At 42.6% G+C, this 17,719-nt stretch overlaps 1 protein-coding gene across 2 annotated transcripts in view; it reads right to left on the bottom strand.

Moving 5' to 3' along the window:
- MAGI3 (membrane associated guanylate kinase, WW and PDZ domain containing 3) overlaps nt 1–10,976 on the bottom strand; it is a 217,477-nt gene extending 206,501 nt beyond the window's left edge. For both annotated transcript variants that reach the window (XM_065404497.1, XM_065404498.1), the window contains exon 1: nt 10,646–10,976. In XM_065404497.1, coding sequence (XP_065260569.1) covers nt 10,646–10,976 — 331 coding nt within the window. The remainder of the gene's footprint in view (nt 1–10,645) is intronic.
- Nucleotides 10,977–17,719: the final 6,743 nt, after the last annotated feature.

Genomic DNA, 17,719 nt, shown 5'->3' with positions numbered 1-17,719 from the left:
GATGGATGGCAGGAGAGAGATCATTTGATCATTACCTGTTAGGTTCACTCCCTCTGGGGCACCTGGCATTGGCCACTGTCGGTAGACAGGATACTGGGCTAGATGGACCTTTGGTCTGACCCAGTACGGCCGTTCTTATGTTCTTAACGGGGGAAAAGGAGAAGTTACTAAGCATTCCAAAAAGTGGGAACCTTTATGTAAAACAATTCCTCCTATAGTAGTTTTAGAGACTGCACTTGTTAATTGGAAACACAACAGACACTTAATTAAAGATATGCTATAGAGATGTGATAGTAAACTTGCTAACCTTTACCAATGCCAATCATACTCTTTAGAAGAGGGCCCTTCACAATCGGTCATAAAAATATGATGAAAAAGATTGAGAGAGATCTGTTTCACTCTCAGGTGTTTGTCTCATAAGCCTTATTTTAAGAATGTTAGTTATTTTTTAGAGAGCTTTGTTTCTCCTTCCATCTTATTCATATTAAACCAGTTTGTGTGTCACATGGCTTTCTACAGCAACAAATAATATCATAAATGGGAGATGACAGTAATAATGAAGAGATCCATTTATGTTTAAAAATAAAAAACACTGAGTTTGGTGGTCTGTGTATTAATATTATTAATGGTATTGTACCATTTTTAATGACCAGTGTAACAGCAGAGTACTCAAAAGATTCAAAAGCGGAGTTAAAAATCATAAAGTACAAATACTAAAATGTTGAATATAACTAACCCCCAAGCATAAACCTGAAAATCAGCCACTTCTACACAAGCAGAAGAACTTAAATTTGCTTAGCATTGGACACATTTTATCAGGTTACTCCAATCTAAATAGGGTATGCAAATTTTCCCTAGATGATAATCCTAGACTTCAATTGAAGAGTCCCAGATGAGATTTTCAAAGGCATAAAGGGCAGTAACTCTGTAACTCCCTTTGAAACATCAATCAGAATCAGGTTCCTCATTCTCATTTTTGACTTTGAAAGTCTTCTCCTGATACCAACAGCAGATTTGATAAATGCACATTCAAAAACAAGTAAGTGTGATGCTGCGTGCAATGAGATGGAGATCTTAAAAGTAGACACAATGCAGTCTGTATAATAATGCATTGTACTGTAACAGTAATATGATTGTTTTTACAGTACCAGAGAATTCAAAATACTTTTAACAAATAAAAAGATGGCCACATGAAGTAAAGATTACTATATGAGAACAGTAAGGGTTAGATAGGGGTTAAGTGTTGTCAAAGATCAAACAAGAAAGGAGTGGCAGAAGCACAAATAGAAGCTAAGAGTTTCAACTCCTTGTAGCCCAGCACTAGCCAACAGACCTCACTCCCACAAAAATAGAGATTAGTATGCTATTTCTTTCTTTTTGAGCCAATTAAATAGCATAGCAAAAGTAGCCCTCCACCCAACCACACAAGAGGTTGTAAAGTAAATCTAATGTACCATTCTAACAGGTCCATCTGTGTTACCATAAGAACATAAGAAAGGCCGTACCGGGTCAGACCAAAGGTCCATCTAGCCCAGTATCCTGTCTACCGACAGTGGCCAATGCCAGGTGCCCCAGAGGGAGTGAACCTAACAGGCAATGATCAAGTGATCTCTCTCCTGCCATCCATCTCCACCCTCTGACAGACAGAGGCTAGGAACACGATTCCTTACCCGTCCTGGCTAATAGCCATTAATGGACTTAACCACCATGAATTTATCCAGTTCTCTTTTAAACTCTGTTATAGTCCTAGCCTTCACAACCTCCTCAGGTAAGGAGTTCCACAAGTTGACTGTGCGCTGCGTGAAGAAGAACTTCCTTTTATTTGTTTTAAACCTGCTGCCTATTAATTTCATTTGATGACCCCTAGTTCTTGTATTATGGGAATAAGTAAATAACTTTTCCTTATCCACTTTCTCCACATCACTCATGATTTTATATACCTCTATCATATCCCCCCTTAGTCTCCTCTTTTCCAAGCTGAGTTCAGACGTACTGAAGTAAGTGGACAGAGATTTCTACAAAGAGAAATGCATTTCTGAAGTTGTTTTTTAGGTAAACTGCTGAAAGAAAAAGTAATTGCATAAGATTAAAAAAACCAAACACACACTCACAATTTAAGTGGGGTGCTAAGTATGTCAACGCAGTAGAAATGAGCCAGAGAAGCAGATAATTACTTGTACTGAAGAATAAGCTAACTGTAAAATTTTTAGAACCAACTTATCTGTAACAAGGGCAACATTAAGAATACAATTCCTTATTTCCATTGGAGACAAAGACTGGAGAGGGTTTCCTCAATCCTCACTAAATAGAGTGCTAGCTCGTAATTTTAAAAAATATGCAGGAAGGTGTTTTAAACAACAGGATCAGTAATCTTTAATCCTTAATAGCACTCTTCACACTTTTTTTTTTTTTTAAGTAGTACTAAATGAAAATAAACACTGCAGAAGTGCAGATTAGCATTGTCCCAATTGTTGTAACACTATTGGACAAATTTATTTTGGGATCTGCTATTTGTAAGCCGTTTAGTTATAAATCAAAACTTACTAGAACAGTAGAAATTCAATATTATAAAAAAATACCTTCGACATTTTAAAGTTTAAATATCTGAAAGTCAGCCACTATCACAAAAGGTCTGACCATGTGATCCTCAACCAAGCAATTGGAGAGAAAAAAGGCTTCAGACAGACTCTTGATCATCACCATCTAATTCCTGATAGGACATCCTTGTACAGTTTATTAGCTTTGTCATCACCCTGCAATTACAGGAAAAAGGCAGCCTCAAGACACAGTTCTGGTACCCTGTATCGGTATTAACATTTGGACTACTAAGTAACAACTAGAGGCTCTGGCTGTCAGTCAGGCACTTTCAACAATACATATCAAAGTAGTACTGGATTGCAATTAACTTCGTTGGCATCATAGTTGTCCATTTATTTCACAGCTACAAGATGAAACTGCAGAACTGGCAGCAAAAAAGACTGGGCTCAAATCTGGTCAAGGAAGGCCCCCTTTCTTCCATCTGTATTAAATGGAAGGATGCTGCAAAATCTTTCAACAATTTCTCACTAGCATTGAATTTTAACTGGGATTGAAAGTGTAAAAAAGACTTATGGTCTCCAAAACTAACTGTTAAAAACTAAAGCCCCAGTACTGCATGTATTTGCAGTAATAAAGTTTGCATATGAGAACAGTCCCCTTGACTTTGATGGTAGTGAAGTTAAGCACATTTGCAGGACTGGGACCTAACCCATGCCAGGAACCAGATAATGGGCAACTATTGGACCAAATTCCAGACACTGAAATCTCCTAAAGCTAAACAAGTGAATCAGTCTTCCTCTTATTTATGGATCATCTTTCGCTAGGGTTTGAACGATGGTCATTAGACTGAAGGGGTGGATTCTGCAAGTTTTACACTTTATCTGCATATCAGGTGATGAATACAATGACAAATTTGAGAGTTTTAGATAAAAGAGGGCAATTGTTTGCAAAAATAATTTACACCATCCCACCAAAAGAGAGAGAGATTTATCAAGGGAACAATTTGGAGATCTCGTGTAGAAAAAAACTGTCTGTAAATCAAAATACAGTATTGTCTGATTTCCTTAAACAGAAAAATATCACCAACAGATCTAGAACAATTAAGATGAGCACAACCTCCACTCACACATATCCAAAGCATTTAAACAGTCTACTAATGGCTAATTTAAAAAGAAAATGTTTAACTAAGGAGAGGAGCATGTCATGATGCTTATACCATATCCTATTAAGAAATCTTTGATGAAATTGGATGACAAAGTAAATCTAGTATGAGTATACATACTTCTAAGATAAATGGACTTGTGTCCTCAAATTATTGGTGTAGTTTGCTGCATATTTACTATTGTATATATCAAATATTTCACAGAATTTTTGAGTTCAGAAGTGCATGGTGAATACCATTCATCAAATAACTCACTTCAGAGAGCTCCAGGTACCTTTTAGTACCCCACTTATTTACTAGAAAAAACACATTTCTCTACCTGGCTCATTTCAAAAGGGGCAAATACTGCCCTGCCCTGGCTTCCAATCCAGCAGAACCAATGTAAATTCACTGCAAAATGAGTACAGGTCAAGTCACACTCCCTCTACATTGCAGAGCTGTACTCTATGGGAGTGCTTACTGTGCCCCAGGGAGTGAGGGAGACTGAAAAGAATAGCAATTGTATACAGCACTAATTTCTTCCCGAATGGGCATATTATGGTCCTGAAATTGCAATAGCGGCCATAGAGTAGCTTCATTGATGCTCTGTCATCTTGAAGGGACCGAAGAAAGATAATCCTGCTATTCAGATTCTGAGTTGAAGATTTTTGCATATAATCAGCAATTCTTCTTACTTTAGAACTTTATATGGTAGTCTCAACCCACTCTTGATACACTATTGGCCACTAAACTAATTAACCTATGCTTCACTTAGCCAATATAGGCATTCACAATATCTGGGCAGTGCTTTGGCAGCAGGGCTTCATAACCTGCCTGAATATTTTGGAAACTAAAAATGGAGACTTACTGTGTCCAGAAGGCTCATTTTTAAGTAAACTCAGCGCTAAGAGATGTTGACTTTACTGCAGTGGAGGCTGAAACTTTTCATTTATTCCCTTAATAGCAACAGTACAGTCAGAAGCAGTGCAAGCTTGATCCATATGCTCTCTTACCAATGTGCCTCATATCTAATGTGGAAGTGCGGATGCATTTTTAGTTGATGATGGAATAGTTTGGTCTCCATGGCCCATACTGGTCCTTAGCCTCATTGTCAGTTACAACGTGGACATTTGTATGCTGGGGACTAGCCGGAAGCCACCATTTTAATAACAATGTATTTTAAATATAGCGTTCACCTCAAGTCCGCTATGTTTGACAAGGACTGTTTTAGTATTTATACTGTGTGGTAAGAGGAAGCCTTACACATTTCTCTGTGCCACTATTGTTCCCACCTTACCAAGGACAGGTGTTATACAACTAAGTAGCAGGCCCTAAACTTGAACCCACAGCAAATAAAACTAGGCATGTTCTTAGGGTGACCAGCTGTCCCGGTTTTATAGGGACAGTCTTGATATTTGGGGCTTTGTCTTATATAGGTGCCTATTACCCCCCACTCCCTGTCCCGATTTTTCACACTTGCTGTCTGGTCACCCTACATGTGCTCATGTTAGTAACTAAAAGAGGGCAGAGAGTGGAGGACACAAATTTCTCCACCAGTGAAAAAGTCCATGCCTTGCAATGTGTAATTAACAAGTGCAGTCTGATTAACATTCATATCTTTCAAGAAAGCTAAACTAGATCCTGAAATTTTCATTTTAGATTCATTACCGAGCCTGCTAGAAACATCCAATGCAGATTTCATTGCTGTCAAATAAAGATATTGCTTTCCTTAATGAAGAGCTGTGTCTCACCACGTGGTACAAAGCAAGTCTAGCCTGTTGATCCACTGCTGAAAGCTACTGAAACACCAGCATCAGACTTTAATGAAATGCCAAATTGATTAAAAGATGGAGGTAGCTAGTCAGCACTGAGGTTGTACAGACATAAAAAGATTCAGAAATACTAACAAATACTTCAGTGTCAAGAGGATGAAGGCAGGACATACTTAGTACAGGGCCCTCAACTTTGGAATTCCCCTGCACTCATGCCAATGCCTCAGTTTGGTGAGCTTCCAGGCACACTAAGGCCTACTTAGAAATTCTCACTAAAGATGTGTAGGTTGAATTGTGAGGGTCCAGTTTTTATTTTTACCTTGATATGACTGGAAGAGAAGGAAATAACATTTTTCCTGTCATTTTGCTGTGCTGTATTAATTTAAATTGATCTTTGTCTGTATGTTCACTTGATTTGAATACAAACAAAATACATATCCAAAGGACTAGGCACCCATACATAATCAAAATCACAATCCATGTAAAAAAAACAAACAGCAACAGCAGATCAGAGGCCAACCCCGCCACTACCAAAAAAAATCACCTATCCCCAACTCAAAACCTCTAATGCATTCAAGACCGATGACACTCCAAGAATGCAACAGATCGCCAACCCCCCCACATTACTCAGGCATCTCCAAATGCCTACACAAATAAATGCAATTTGAAGTATTCTGAGGGTCAGCAAATTTGGACTATTTTGGACCAGGGAGTGGAAAGGAAGCAAATTTTGTCATGGGAAACACTAGCTGAAATGGTTTCACTGACTGCAACTGTGCCAGTATTACAGGGGGAGAGGGATGTTTTAAAATGTTGTGTTTAAATGTATTATTAAATCTAATAAACACTGAGTTGCCAAAAAAAAAATTCTCTCTAATACCCTACTTAGCTTAACTTACAATTTGTCTTAGTATGAAAAAAAATAAAAGCTAAAGACCTAGCTCAATATGCTCCAAAAGTGAATTGTAAAAACAATAGTATTAATTAGAACACCTAGTTCTCCTTTTACTGCTCTAGCAATTTGTACTGTAGTGGTTACCTTTCCTTGCTAGAAGTGTTTGCCACTGTCAAGTCACAGCCCTAATACAATACAAATTATAAAGCACTGCACATATGATTTTATGGGGTGTGCTGTTTTACAACTAGGACGACGCTTCTCATGCTGGTGGTAAGAGAGAAACTGTCAAACTGAGTGAATATTGGAATTAAATAAATAAGAAACATTTAGAAAGATCACTGTCATGGCCAACAGACTTCGCCTTTCTTTTGAAATTAACTATTCAACTTCACTGTAAGCAATTGACCAAATAATAAAATAATAAAAAAAAACATGCACAAGTCCAATTCTGCTCCCAAATTTACTCAAGAAATTCAAGTAAGTGGAAGTTGTGGAAGTTCTGGGAGCATATTTGGACCCTGAGTGCTGAGATTCTAATGATATCCTCCTCTGTGAAGTGGAAATAGAAGAAACTGAAATCATGAAAGCATGCTTTGCTCAAGGTCAACTTTTACACCAGGAGTCTGGGTAATAGACAAAACAATAGAAGTATGTCCTAAATGTAATTAAGACACAGATGTGATATTGTGTAAGTCAATCATGACAATATTGACATGTCACACACTGTAGGAATCATAAAGTAAGAAGTTTTAAGAAAACATTCATAATTAAAATTTGTTTAAACTTTGTAAAGTTCATACTTGTGCTGTGCAGAACTTGAGAAGCTATAATTAGTTTCAGATTTACAATTGTAAATCATTAGTCTGTGATTGCAGGTAATACTATTTAGCATTTACTTGACATTTGAGATCCATGCTGGTAAAGAGGATTTTATTGCAATAATCTGATATTCCTGGTTAATTACAATATATTCAAATTAAAGCTATTCTATGATTGGAAGCTGCGTTCTCTTTGGAAAGTCAAAACATTATCATGAAATAGGAATGGGGAATTTCAAGAATGTTCTCAGGATAAATAATGTCATTTGCACTGGTTCTGACCATAGACAAAGCTAAGACACCATTCAACATCTGAGATTTAACCCTTTTTAAATAAGCAGTACACATTACTATGGAGATAGCTTGCAGAGATTCAATTTCCTGGCTTTGTGACACTGGGACTTAAATAGAGTATGAGAGTAACAAACTGAAGTCACAGTCCCCATCTTCGGATGTCATACTATACCCGAAACAGAAAGGTTTGGTAGGGTAAGGGATGCTAAAAGGTGTCAGAAAATAATCCAATCACTTATCCAAGAGTCTCTTTAAATTCTGCTTCACTACAAGTAATTGTCAATTTCACCCAGATTGGTACAGACATACACTATGTACCTATATATTCATATATAATTATAGCCAGGAGAACAATCACTACCTCAAAATCATCTTATCCCAAGGTTAACCTCTGGGGGCAGGGATAGCTCAGTGGTTTGAGCATTGGCCTGCTAAACCCAGGGTTGTGAGCTCAATCCTTGAGGGGGCCACTTAGGGATCTGGGGCAAAATCAGTACTTGGTCCTGCTAGTGAAGGCAGGGGGCTGGACTCAATGACCTTTCAAGGTCCCTTCCAGTTCTAGGAGATGGGATATCTCCATTAATTTAATTTATTATAATTTGCTGTGTAGTGCTTTAGAGCTGATGTTCAGTACAGACAAAAGGCAGAGTGCTTAGTACACCTGACTGTAGTTTAATGAGAAACTGCCAAAAAAAACCCAAAATCTCATTTCTCATGTAAATCTCAAATAAAAGGAAAACTAAAATACAAGTGGCACATCCCTTCTTAAATTCTGCATTCATATCTATCTAAGAGGTTCAAAATTCATCAGAATCTCCTACTTTCCCTAAGGACATTTGCTATTATACTCCTAGCCAGTTTCAATATTTTACAAATAGCCAATACATGTTCTTAATTTCAGATCTTTTCAAGATTCTTTGTTTAGCTTTTCAAAAGGGAGATGGAGAGATTTTAAGGTTTGGTTTTTTTCTCTCTCTCATTATTGCATTTTACTCTTATACAGATGTTAATCCACTAAGAAATGTGACCAGGGCCAAACACAAAACGTATTTAAAAATACCCACTTACTCATTTGGAAAGGAAGGGCATTCCTCTCAGATGCCACTCATAGCTGCAGCAAACACTTTTTGAAATTGAGAGGTAATGTTACATATAATACACACACAAACGTCACACTTTGGGGGTGAAAAAGTATTCAGTGTGTCATACAAGCTTTCAAATGAACTACAATAGTTGATCTGGCTTTATTCAAAATACAGCAAAATACTGAATGATCTATGGACAGACAGAAGTGGAAATAACTTACACAGAATAACAGAACGAAATTACAATGCTGAAACGATAAAAGATCCCTGTTGGAAGGCCACTCTTTACTACAAGGCTGAAGTCTTGCATAAGGATTGAGTTTCATTGGTTGCTGACCACAGGGCAGTTTTTAAGCAGGTATGTCAGGACTAGTTTGTGGAGGATAACTCACTTTGTTTTCAGATGAGGGGAAGACTACAATAAATGTTGCAATTCCATGTGTAACTTCATCCTGTCCATCCTTTCTCCCTCAATTTTAAAAGGAAGAATCCTTTGTAACAAACATCTCTAACTCTATTCTACCCCTACTATCATAAACCCACCTGACTCTTGCACATACAAGTGCTGATTCTCTATAAAGGCCTAGCAAACCAACAGAGTTTATAATAAACTAACTACTGGTCTGAGTGATAGCCTTTACTGACACCACCTCCCGCACCCTCTCTCTAAGAGTATCATTAGCTCTCAGAACACAAGTTTCCTATAAACTCCACTCACATAACAAACAACTTGGTTCCCAAAGTGTGCTTTGGAGTGGGAGCACTGTACCGTGGATAAAACAGGAAAGCTGGAACAGAAGGTCAAATACAAGTTAGTCATTCTAACATTACACTAGAATGACTTCTGTAGAACTAAAAATCAAACAGAAAGCTAGACACTTAGTTTAACATGAATCTGTTCCACTGTTCTGAGAAAGTTGCAGGGCCCACACCATGGAGATAGACAGACTGTGCAAGAACATGTTTGCCCAACCACAAACTTCAGTTACAATAACAGTGATTTATCTCAGGGAATTCTCCCAAGACAGAAACGGACAGATGCAAGAACTCTTCTCCTTCGCAAGCTTCACATAGAATGGAAAATGGAAAAAATCCAGGAACAGTGTTCATGGAATTTTTGAGAGAGAAATGCTTTAAAAGTCCAAGTAACAACATAACACAACATACATCAGATTACAATGGATATAAAGATAAATGATTCCCTCTAGGAGATGTAATGACCTCAGTATTCCTGCACAAAATAAACCCAATCTACTGATAACAAAATGAAGAGCAATGATGAAGCAAATCAAATATTTTCAACTACAAAATTGGTACTGGTTATAATGAATACTAAGGGCAGCTATGCCAAACCATCTGTTGTAGACAGTCAAAAAAAAAAAAAAAAAAAAAAAAAAAAGCCCTGACTAAACTAGGTGAAGAGTATAACATGCTAGAAAGGATTTTTACACCAAAAGAACTTATTCCAGGACTGCCTGGCTCTTAGAAAAGGATCCCACCACATGGGAGGGGAGATTGTTTTTCCAGTGAAACTAGTGCACAGTGGACAATGATTAAACCAATTTATAGAAAAGCAGGCACTTCCCCAGCCCCCAGGCTAGGTGCAGGGTCCACTGGGCCTGTGGGTGACAGACCCAGAGCCCTTACATAACCAGTTAACTAGTTCAGGTACAAGGAACACGGAATCATGCACCAGCCCCACAAGTGGCTAAGCAGGAAACACCTAGGTGCAGCAGGGCAGGGGAGAGGCAGGGTTGGCCCCGAGGAAGGGGATTTAGGGGATAGGAAGGCAGAGCTGTGTGTACCCAACCCGCCCGGGAAGGGCGGGGGGAAATGGAGCAAGACCAGGTGCACCCCAGGGTGTGAGGAGCAGCGGTCCGGTGGGGGCGAAGGGGCATGACAGGACCAGGCAGGTTCCGAAGGGTGGGGCCAGGCCCGCCCCGGTGCCAATGGCAGCGGGGCGGGGCCGGTCCCGGCCCGTCAGGGGGTGAGTGAGGCGGCCCCGTCCCCAAGGGAGATGGGGCGGGGCACGGGGCGGGGAAGTGGGGCCGGGCAGGCACTGGGGGCCAGGCCCAGTCCGAGGGGGGTGGCGGACTCACCTGGGCGCACGGTCTTGAGGCGCACGGGCTCCCTGAAGTGGCGGATGACGGCCAGGGTGTCGCGGTGGGTGAGGCCGCTCACGGGGGTGCCGTTCACCTCCAGCAGCACGTCCCCGGGGCTAGGGGGCTTGCCGGAGAGCAGCACCGGGCCGGGCCCGCCGAGCTCCCCCAGCAGCAGGCGGCCCCCCAGGTAAGGGAACTCGCCGAGCTCGGCGCCGCCCCGCAGCAGGTCGGGGTCGGGCGCCCCGCCGGGCTGCGGCGGCCCCCAGGACACGGCGCACTCCTGCACCTTGCTCAGCCAGTGCCGCTTCTTCCGCAGCGTCTTCGACATGCCGCACCATGGGGGGCCGGGCCCGCCCGCGCGGTGCCCCCGGCTCCGCGCGCCGGCCGCCCGCCTCACAGGGCCGCTCGCCGCCCAGCCCACGCGCCTCCGAACGCGGCCGCGGCAGCCTCCCGACTGCTGCCCTCAGCTCGGCGGCGGCCGGCCACGCCCCCTCCCGCATGCGCCCCGCCCCCAACGCCGAGAGCCCCGACACGGCCGGTCACGCCCCCTCAGCCGGCCACCCCCCCCACGGCCGGCCTGGCACAGCCGGGCGGAGCCAAATCCGAGTGACGTCAGAGGCAGAACTTTCACTAGTTTCAGCTGGAAATGGGCGTGGCACCGACTGTCTGTCCGCCCCGTGTGTGTGTGTCCTGCTGTCCAGGGTCCCTCTGCCCAGTCCTGCTGTTCGTCCGCCCCCCCACCCCTCCCTCCTGCTGTGTGGTCAGCCTCCCCTCCCAGCCCCGCATCTGTCTGTCTGTCCAACCACCCCCCCCCCCCCGCCTGTCCTGTTAGTCCCCCACCCATCCCTCCTGAGGAGGGTCCGGCCTCCGCACATCTGTCTGTCCTGCTGTCTCTCTACCCATTTGCCCACCTCTCTTCCCTTCACCTGATCGTCCTGCTATGTCTGTCCATCTGCTCCATCCCCTCTGTCGGTCCCTCCATAGGCACCGACTTCTGCTGGCACCGGCGGGTGCTCAGCCCCCCTTTGCCCCCAGCTCTGCCCCAACTCCACCCCTGCCCTGCCCCCATTCCAACCCCTTCCCCAAAGTGCCCACCCCAACTCCACCCCCTCCCTGACTCTATACCAGGGGTCGGCAACCTATGGCACGTGTGCCAAAGACTGCACACGAGCCGATTTTTAATGGCACACTGCTGCCTGCCGGAGTAGCATGCCATTAAAAATCCTGCCCAGCATGGCCCGCTCTTCTCCGCCCTCCCCTGGAGCCCTGCCGCCGTGCGCACAGCGCTCTGGGGGCCAGGGTTGCGCGCTCCCGCAGGGCAATGTTTGGCTCCGCGGGGAGGCAGACACGCTCCCCCCTCCCCTGGAGCCATGCCGCTGCACGCGCAGCACTCTGAGGGGCGGGGCTGCCCGCTCCCGCAGGGCAGCGTGTCTGGCTCTGCGCGGAGCAGAACATGTTGCTAGGAGCCTCATGGTAAGGAGGTCGGGGGGGTTGGATAAGGGGTGGGGGCAGTCGGGACAGGGAGGGGTTGGATAGGGGGTGGGATCCCGGGCGGGGTGGGGGGTCTCTGGAGGAGGCAGTCAGGGAGCAGGGCATGGGAGTCCCAGGGTCTGCAGAGAAGAAGCGGGGGCAGGGCCTTGGAGAAGGGGGGGGGTGGAATAGGGGCATACAGCCCCCTGCCCTGACCCCCACCAGCCCTCTTCCCTGAGCCCTGACCCCCCCCTCACATACACGCAGCCCTCTGCCCTGACCCCCCCACACACACACACACAGCCCTCTGCCCTGAGCCCCGCACACACCCCAGGCCCGTGCCCTGAGCCCTGTACCCTGTACCCCCCTCATACACACCCAGCCCTCTGCTTGACTCCTTCACCCCCCCCATGACCCCAGCCCTGACTCTGGCACCCCCACACATACCCAGCCCCCTATGGGTCCCTCCTGCTATCTATCCATCTGCATGCCCCCCCAGCACCCATCCATCTGGCTGCCCCCTGCTGTCTGTCTATCCACCCCCTCATCTGTCTGTCCCTCTTGCTGTGTCCACCCATGGCCCTCCATTTGGTGCCCCCCCCATCTGTCTGTCGCACCTGTCTTTCTGCCCACCACCCCAGGATCTGTCTGTCCCACAGTCCCCCAATGTCCTCAAACGCCACCCCTCTCCTTTCTCACCCTAAGATGAGGACAAATCAGTGTCTGAAATACAGGTTGCTGCTGCTGCTGCCAAAGTCACAGACACTCTCTTAATCCAGCTATGAAAATAGAAATATAGCCACATATAATGGGGTTTTACATTTATTTTATTTGGAAGTATATATGAATTTATGTACAAATTAGGTATATCCGTCATGCCCCTGGCTAACATACCAATGTTAGAAATGTAGAGCTGGAAGGGACCTCAAGAGGTAACCTTATTCAGCCACCTGCACGGAGGCAGGACCATGTAGATCAGCTCTGACAGGTGTTTGTCCAACCTGTTCTAAAAAGCCTCCAATGATGGGGATTTCACCACCTCCCATGGAAGCCTATTCCAGAATTTAGCTAGCCCTTATAGTTAGAAAATTTTTCCTAATATCTAACCTAAATCTCCCCTGCTGCAAATTAAGCCCATTAGTTGTGTTCTACCTCCAGTCCATGTAGAGAACAATTGATCACAGTCTTCTTTGTAACATATTTGATAAGAAAAGACTTATCGGGTCTACCTTAAGTTAAGACTAAACATGCCCTTAAAAAAAACCCAAAAACTTTCCTCATAGGTCAGATTTTCTAAACCTTTTATAATTTTTGTTGCTTTTCTCTGGATCCTCTCCAACTTAGCCATCTTTCCTAAAGTCTGGTGCCCACAATCTGATACAGTACTCCAGCTGTAGCCTCACCAGTGCCAAGTAAAACAGGATAATTAGCAGCTGTGTATTCCATACTACACTCCTGAATGATATTAGCCCTTTTCACAACTGCATCACATTGTTGGTTCATACTCAATTAGTTACCCCCAGAGCCTTTTCAGCAGTACTACCACCTAGCCCAGGGGTGGCCAACCTGAGCCTGAGAAGGAGCCAGAATTTACCAATGTACATTGCCAAAGAGCCACAGTAATACATCAGCAGCCCCCCCATCAACTTCCCCCCCAGCACCTCCCACCCACCAGCAGCCCCACTGATCAGCGCCTCCCCCTCCCTCCCTCCCGATCAGCTGTTTCATGGTGTGCAGGAGGCCCTGGGAGGGAAAGGGAAGGAGCGAGGGCACGGCAGGCTCAGGGGAGGGGGCGGGAAGGGGTGGAGTGGGGGCAAGGCCTGTGGCAGAGCCAGGGGTTGAGCAGTGAGCACCCCCTGGCACATTGGAAAGTTGGTGCCTGTAGCTCCAGCCCCGGAGTCGGGGCCTATACAAGGAGCCGCATATTAACTTCTGAAGAGCCGCATGTGGCTCCGGAGCCACAGGTTGGCCATCCCTGACCTAGCCAGTTATTCCCCATTTTGTAATGGTGCAAATTACTATACTTAGGAATTAAAATCAAATGCACTTATCTTTATTGAATTTCATCTTGGTGATTTCAGACCAATTATCTCATTAGTCAAAGTTGTTTTGAATTCTAATCCTGTCCTCCAAAGTACTTGCATCCTCTCCCAGTTTGGTGTCACCCACAAATTTTATAAGCACACTCTCCACTCCATTATCCAAGTCATTATTGAACATGTTGACTCGTACTAGATCCAGGACAGGCCCCTGGAGGACCCCGATACACACACACATCCAATTTGACAGTAAACCATTAACTACTCTTTGAAAAAACATTCAAACAACTGTGCACTCACTTTCTAATAATTTAATCTAGACCACATCTCCCAAGCTTCCTAATGAGAATGTCATGAGTGTGTGTGAAAAGCTTTACTAAAATCAAGGTATATCACATTTTCTGCTTCTCCCCATCCACTATCAGAGGGCTAGCCATGTTAGTCTGTATCCATAAAAACAATGAGGAGTCCAGTAGAACACTCCAATCTCCCTGGACGTTCTATAACTGATTTAAAAGTAGCTATACTTCAACAAAAAAACTTCAAAAACAGACTTCAAAGAGAAACTGCAGAGCTACAATTAATTTGCGAATTTAACACCATTAATTTGGGCTTGAAAAGGGATTGGGAGAGGCTGGCTCACTACAAAAGCAATTTTCCCTCTCTTGGTATTGACACCTCCTTATCAAATTATTGGTGGTGGACCACATCCACCCTGATTGAATTGGCCCTGTCAACACTGGTTCTCCACTTGTAAGGTAACTCCCTTCTCTTCATGTGTCAGTATATATGCCTGTATCTGTAATTTTCACTCCATGCATCTGAAATGGGATTTTTTACCCACAAAAGTTTATGCCCAAATAAATCTATTAGTCTTTAAGGTGCCGCTAGACTCCTATCCACTAGGTCAGCAACCCTGTCAAAGAAGGAAATTAGATTAGTATGGCATGATTAGTTCTTAACAAGTTCATGTTGGCTATTACTTATAACCCTGTTATCCTTTAGGTACTTACCAAGTGATTGTTTAATAATTTGTTCCAGCATCTTTCCAGGTATCTAAGTTGGGCTGGCTGGTCTATGATTCCCCAGGTCCTCTTTGTCCCTTTTTAAAAGACAGATATTATGTTTGTCCTTCTCCAGTCCCCTGGGGCCCCGCCCATCCTTCAGATGTTCTCAAAGAGAATCACTAAAGATTCCAAGATTGCTTCTGCTAGTTTCCCAAGTACCCGAGGATGAATTTTATCAGGCCAACTTGAATACATCTAACTACTCTAAATATTCTTGCATCCTTGCCCAATCGCAGAATTTCTTTAGTGCCTGACCATTTAGCAGCTCTGTCCGCTTGTTTAGATGCATTTATAAATATATAAATGCCACTCACCAGAAGTCACTCTCTTTTATAAATCTGTAATATTTATCTTCTCTCTGTACCATTCAGGCCTCAATTTTATGGGCACTTATGGATATGCTAACTTCACTTTGACTAATCACATGCTTAAAGTTAAGCACATACACAAACATTTGCAGGACCAGGGCCTTAAGACTGCAAGTTCTTAGAGTCAAAGTTTGGGTGTATTAGAGTAATTGTTTAATAATTACAATAGTAACTACTACTGTTTGCAAGGCTAATTCAAAATAAGTTTTATCATCTATGGATTTGAAAGTCTGTTGATTCACATAATTTCAAACTGGTGTGACCCACCCCTCTTAATTTATTTGTTTTTTTTTCTTCATTAGAAACTATTTTCACTGCAAATCTCTCACACTATCTGAAAAATTTTAAGAGTATTTGTTTCCTTTCTTGAAAGTATTGCTTTGCATTTAAGCTGACTACCTGAAAGTCCCCATTCAACGCTGAGATATAGGAATCTTGAGCATCTTTAAAAATGATTGTGTTTAAGTGTACACACTGTAATTCAACTTTCAGTACCATGAGGGTGTAGTAATACCATTGTTTGCAAACATAAAGGGGTGTGACCTTACATTCCTCAAACACTTACATTCCTTTGTATACAAAGGAACAGGAAAAACAGGTAGCTATAGATTCCAAAGGGTCCATGCACTGTATTATAAAACAATGTGTTGTTTTGTTTCACTGACCCCACTCATGAACTATATGTCCTGATATTCACATCAGTTTGCACAACAATATAGACTACTAGCAATAACAGCTTTGAACTCTGAACTCCTTTTCCATGGTTAATATTGGTGCAAATTTAGACAATGACTAATCTTTCAGAAATTGCTATGAAATGTATTTATAACAAATGTATACATAACTTTCTGTTAGTTTCCAGAGGCTTACAAACCTCTATATCTCTACAGGCCCATATACCCAGTTCATATGGTAACTATTACTAAAAACAGGGAATCTACAAAAAAAAAGTTAGTTGCACTCAGAAGAGCTGCTTGCAGAGGGGAAAGAATGGAGTCTTAAAGTTGCATGAGCAGCATTATCTTGCAGTTGTGAACATTCAGTTTCACCTGTTAGCTATACCGGAGGGTTTTTTCCTTAATGTCCTGCTTTCCTTTTTTGTTTGGAGGCATTGAAGCCATCTGAGATTGCAGAACTGCCAACCCCAAATGTTTTTATATATATATATATATATATATATATATATATATATATATATATATATATATATATATATATATACACACACACAAGTCAGGCCCCCCCAAAAATCAGGGGTTGACTTAAAAGTTATTAGATATAAAAATACATTTGGAGTTTTTTATTTGCCTTCTGGGTTTTGAAACTTCAGCTTTCACATTTTCAAGCTGATCTACACAACCATGAAGTCTGGAACTTACTAATAAAAAAAACAAAAAAACACAAAAAACAAACAAACCAAAAACACTTAAAGCTGAGATTCTGGTGAATTCATGTGACTCCAGGGCTTTAAGAAACAAACAAACAAAAGCAAATACCATAAGAGCTGGTTTATCTGATAAAGTAACTCCCATACTAACTTTAATCCATGCAGATTTTAATTTTCTCACTTTTGACTTCTATCTTTTTGTCTTGCTTTCTCCTTTTTATGATAAGGACCAAGTAAAACTGAGCGGTCTAATTCCTTTGTCCCAGTCGAAAGAGGAAAAAATATATGCAAACAAACCAAAAAGCCTAACATTTAAAAAAACAAGGGCATGATTTTGAGTAGATAAATTCTGAACATATTAGTCTAATCTGTGTCAGTTTCTGTAATCTATGAAGAGATTTGCCACATCAGACATTTGGTGAATAAATCCTTAACAGAGAAAGAAAGAATATTCAGAAACAATTCAGTGATTTCAGATTGTTGAATTAACAAAACTTTGTTCTATTCATAGGTACCCATAAGGACATGGCAACATTTCAGCACCAACAGCCTTTATTCAAGACTAATGCTCTCAACAAACCTGTCTCTTTAGGGCCCCCGTATCTTATACTTCATGCATTCTACAGGAGCTGAATTCAGGAAAGCTATACTACTGTAATGAAAACTTTGAAGTCTATTCAGAGAACTGGCTGACAAATTTAATTCTAATTTATACCATGCTGACAGTGAGTATGTTCACC

The sequence above is a fragment of the Emys orbicularis genome, chromosome 4, assembly GCF_028017835.1.
Source record: "Emys orbicularis isolate rEmyOrb1 chromosome 4, rEmyOrb1.hap1, whole genome shotgun sequence".
NCBI classification, from domain to species: domain Eukaryota; kingdom Metazoa; phylum Chordata; order Testudines; family Emydidae; genus Emys; species Emys orbicularis.
Note: the sequence above shows the minus strand (reverse complement) of the source record. Positions and strands in the feature narration are given on the sequence as shown.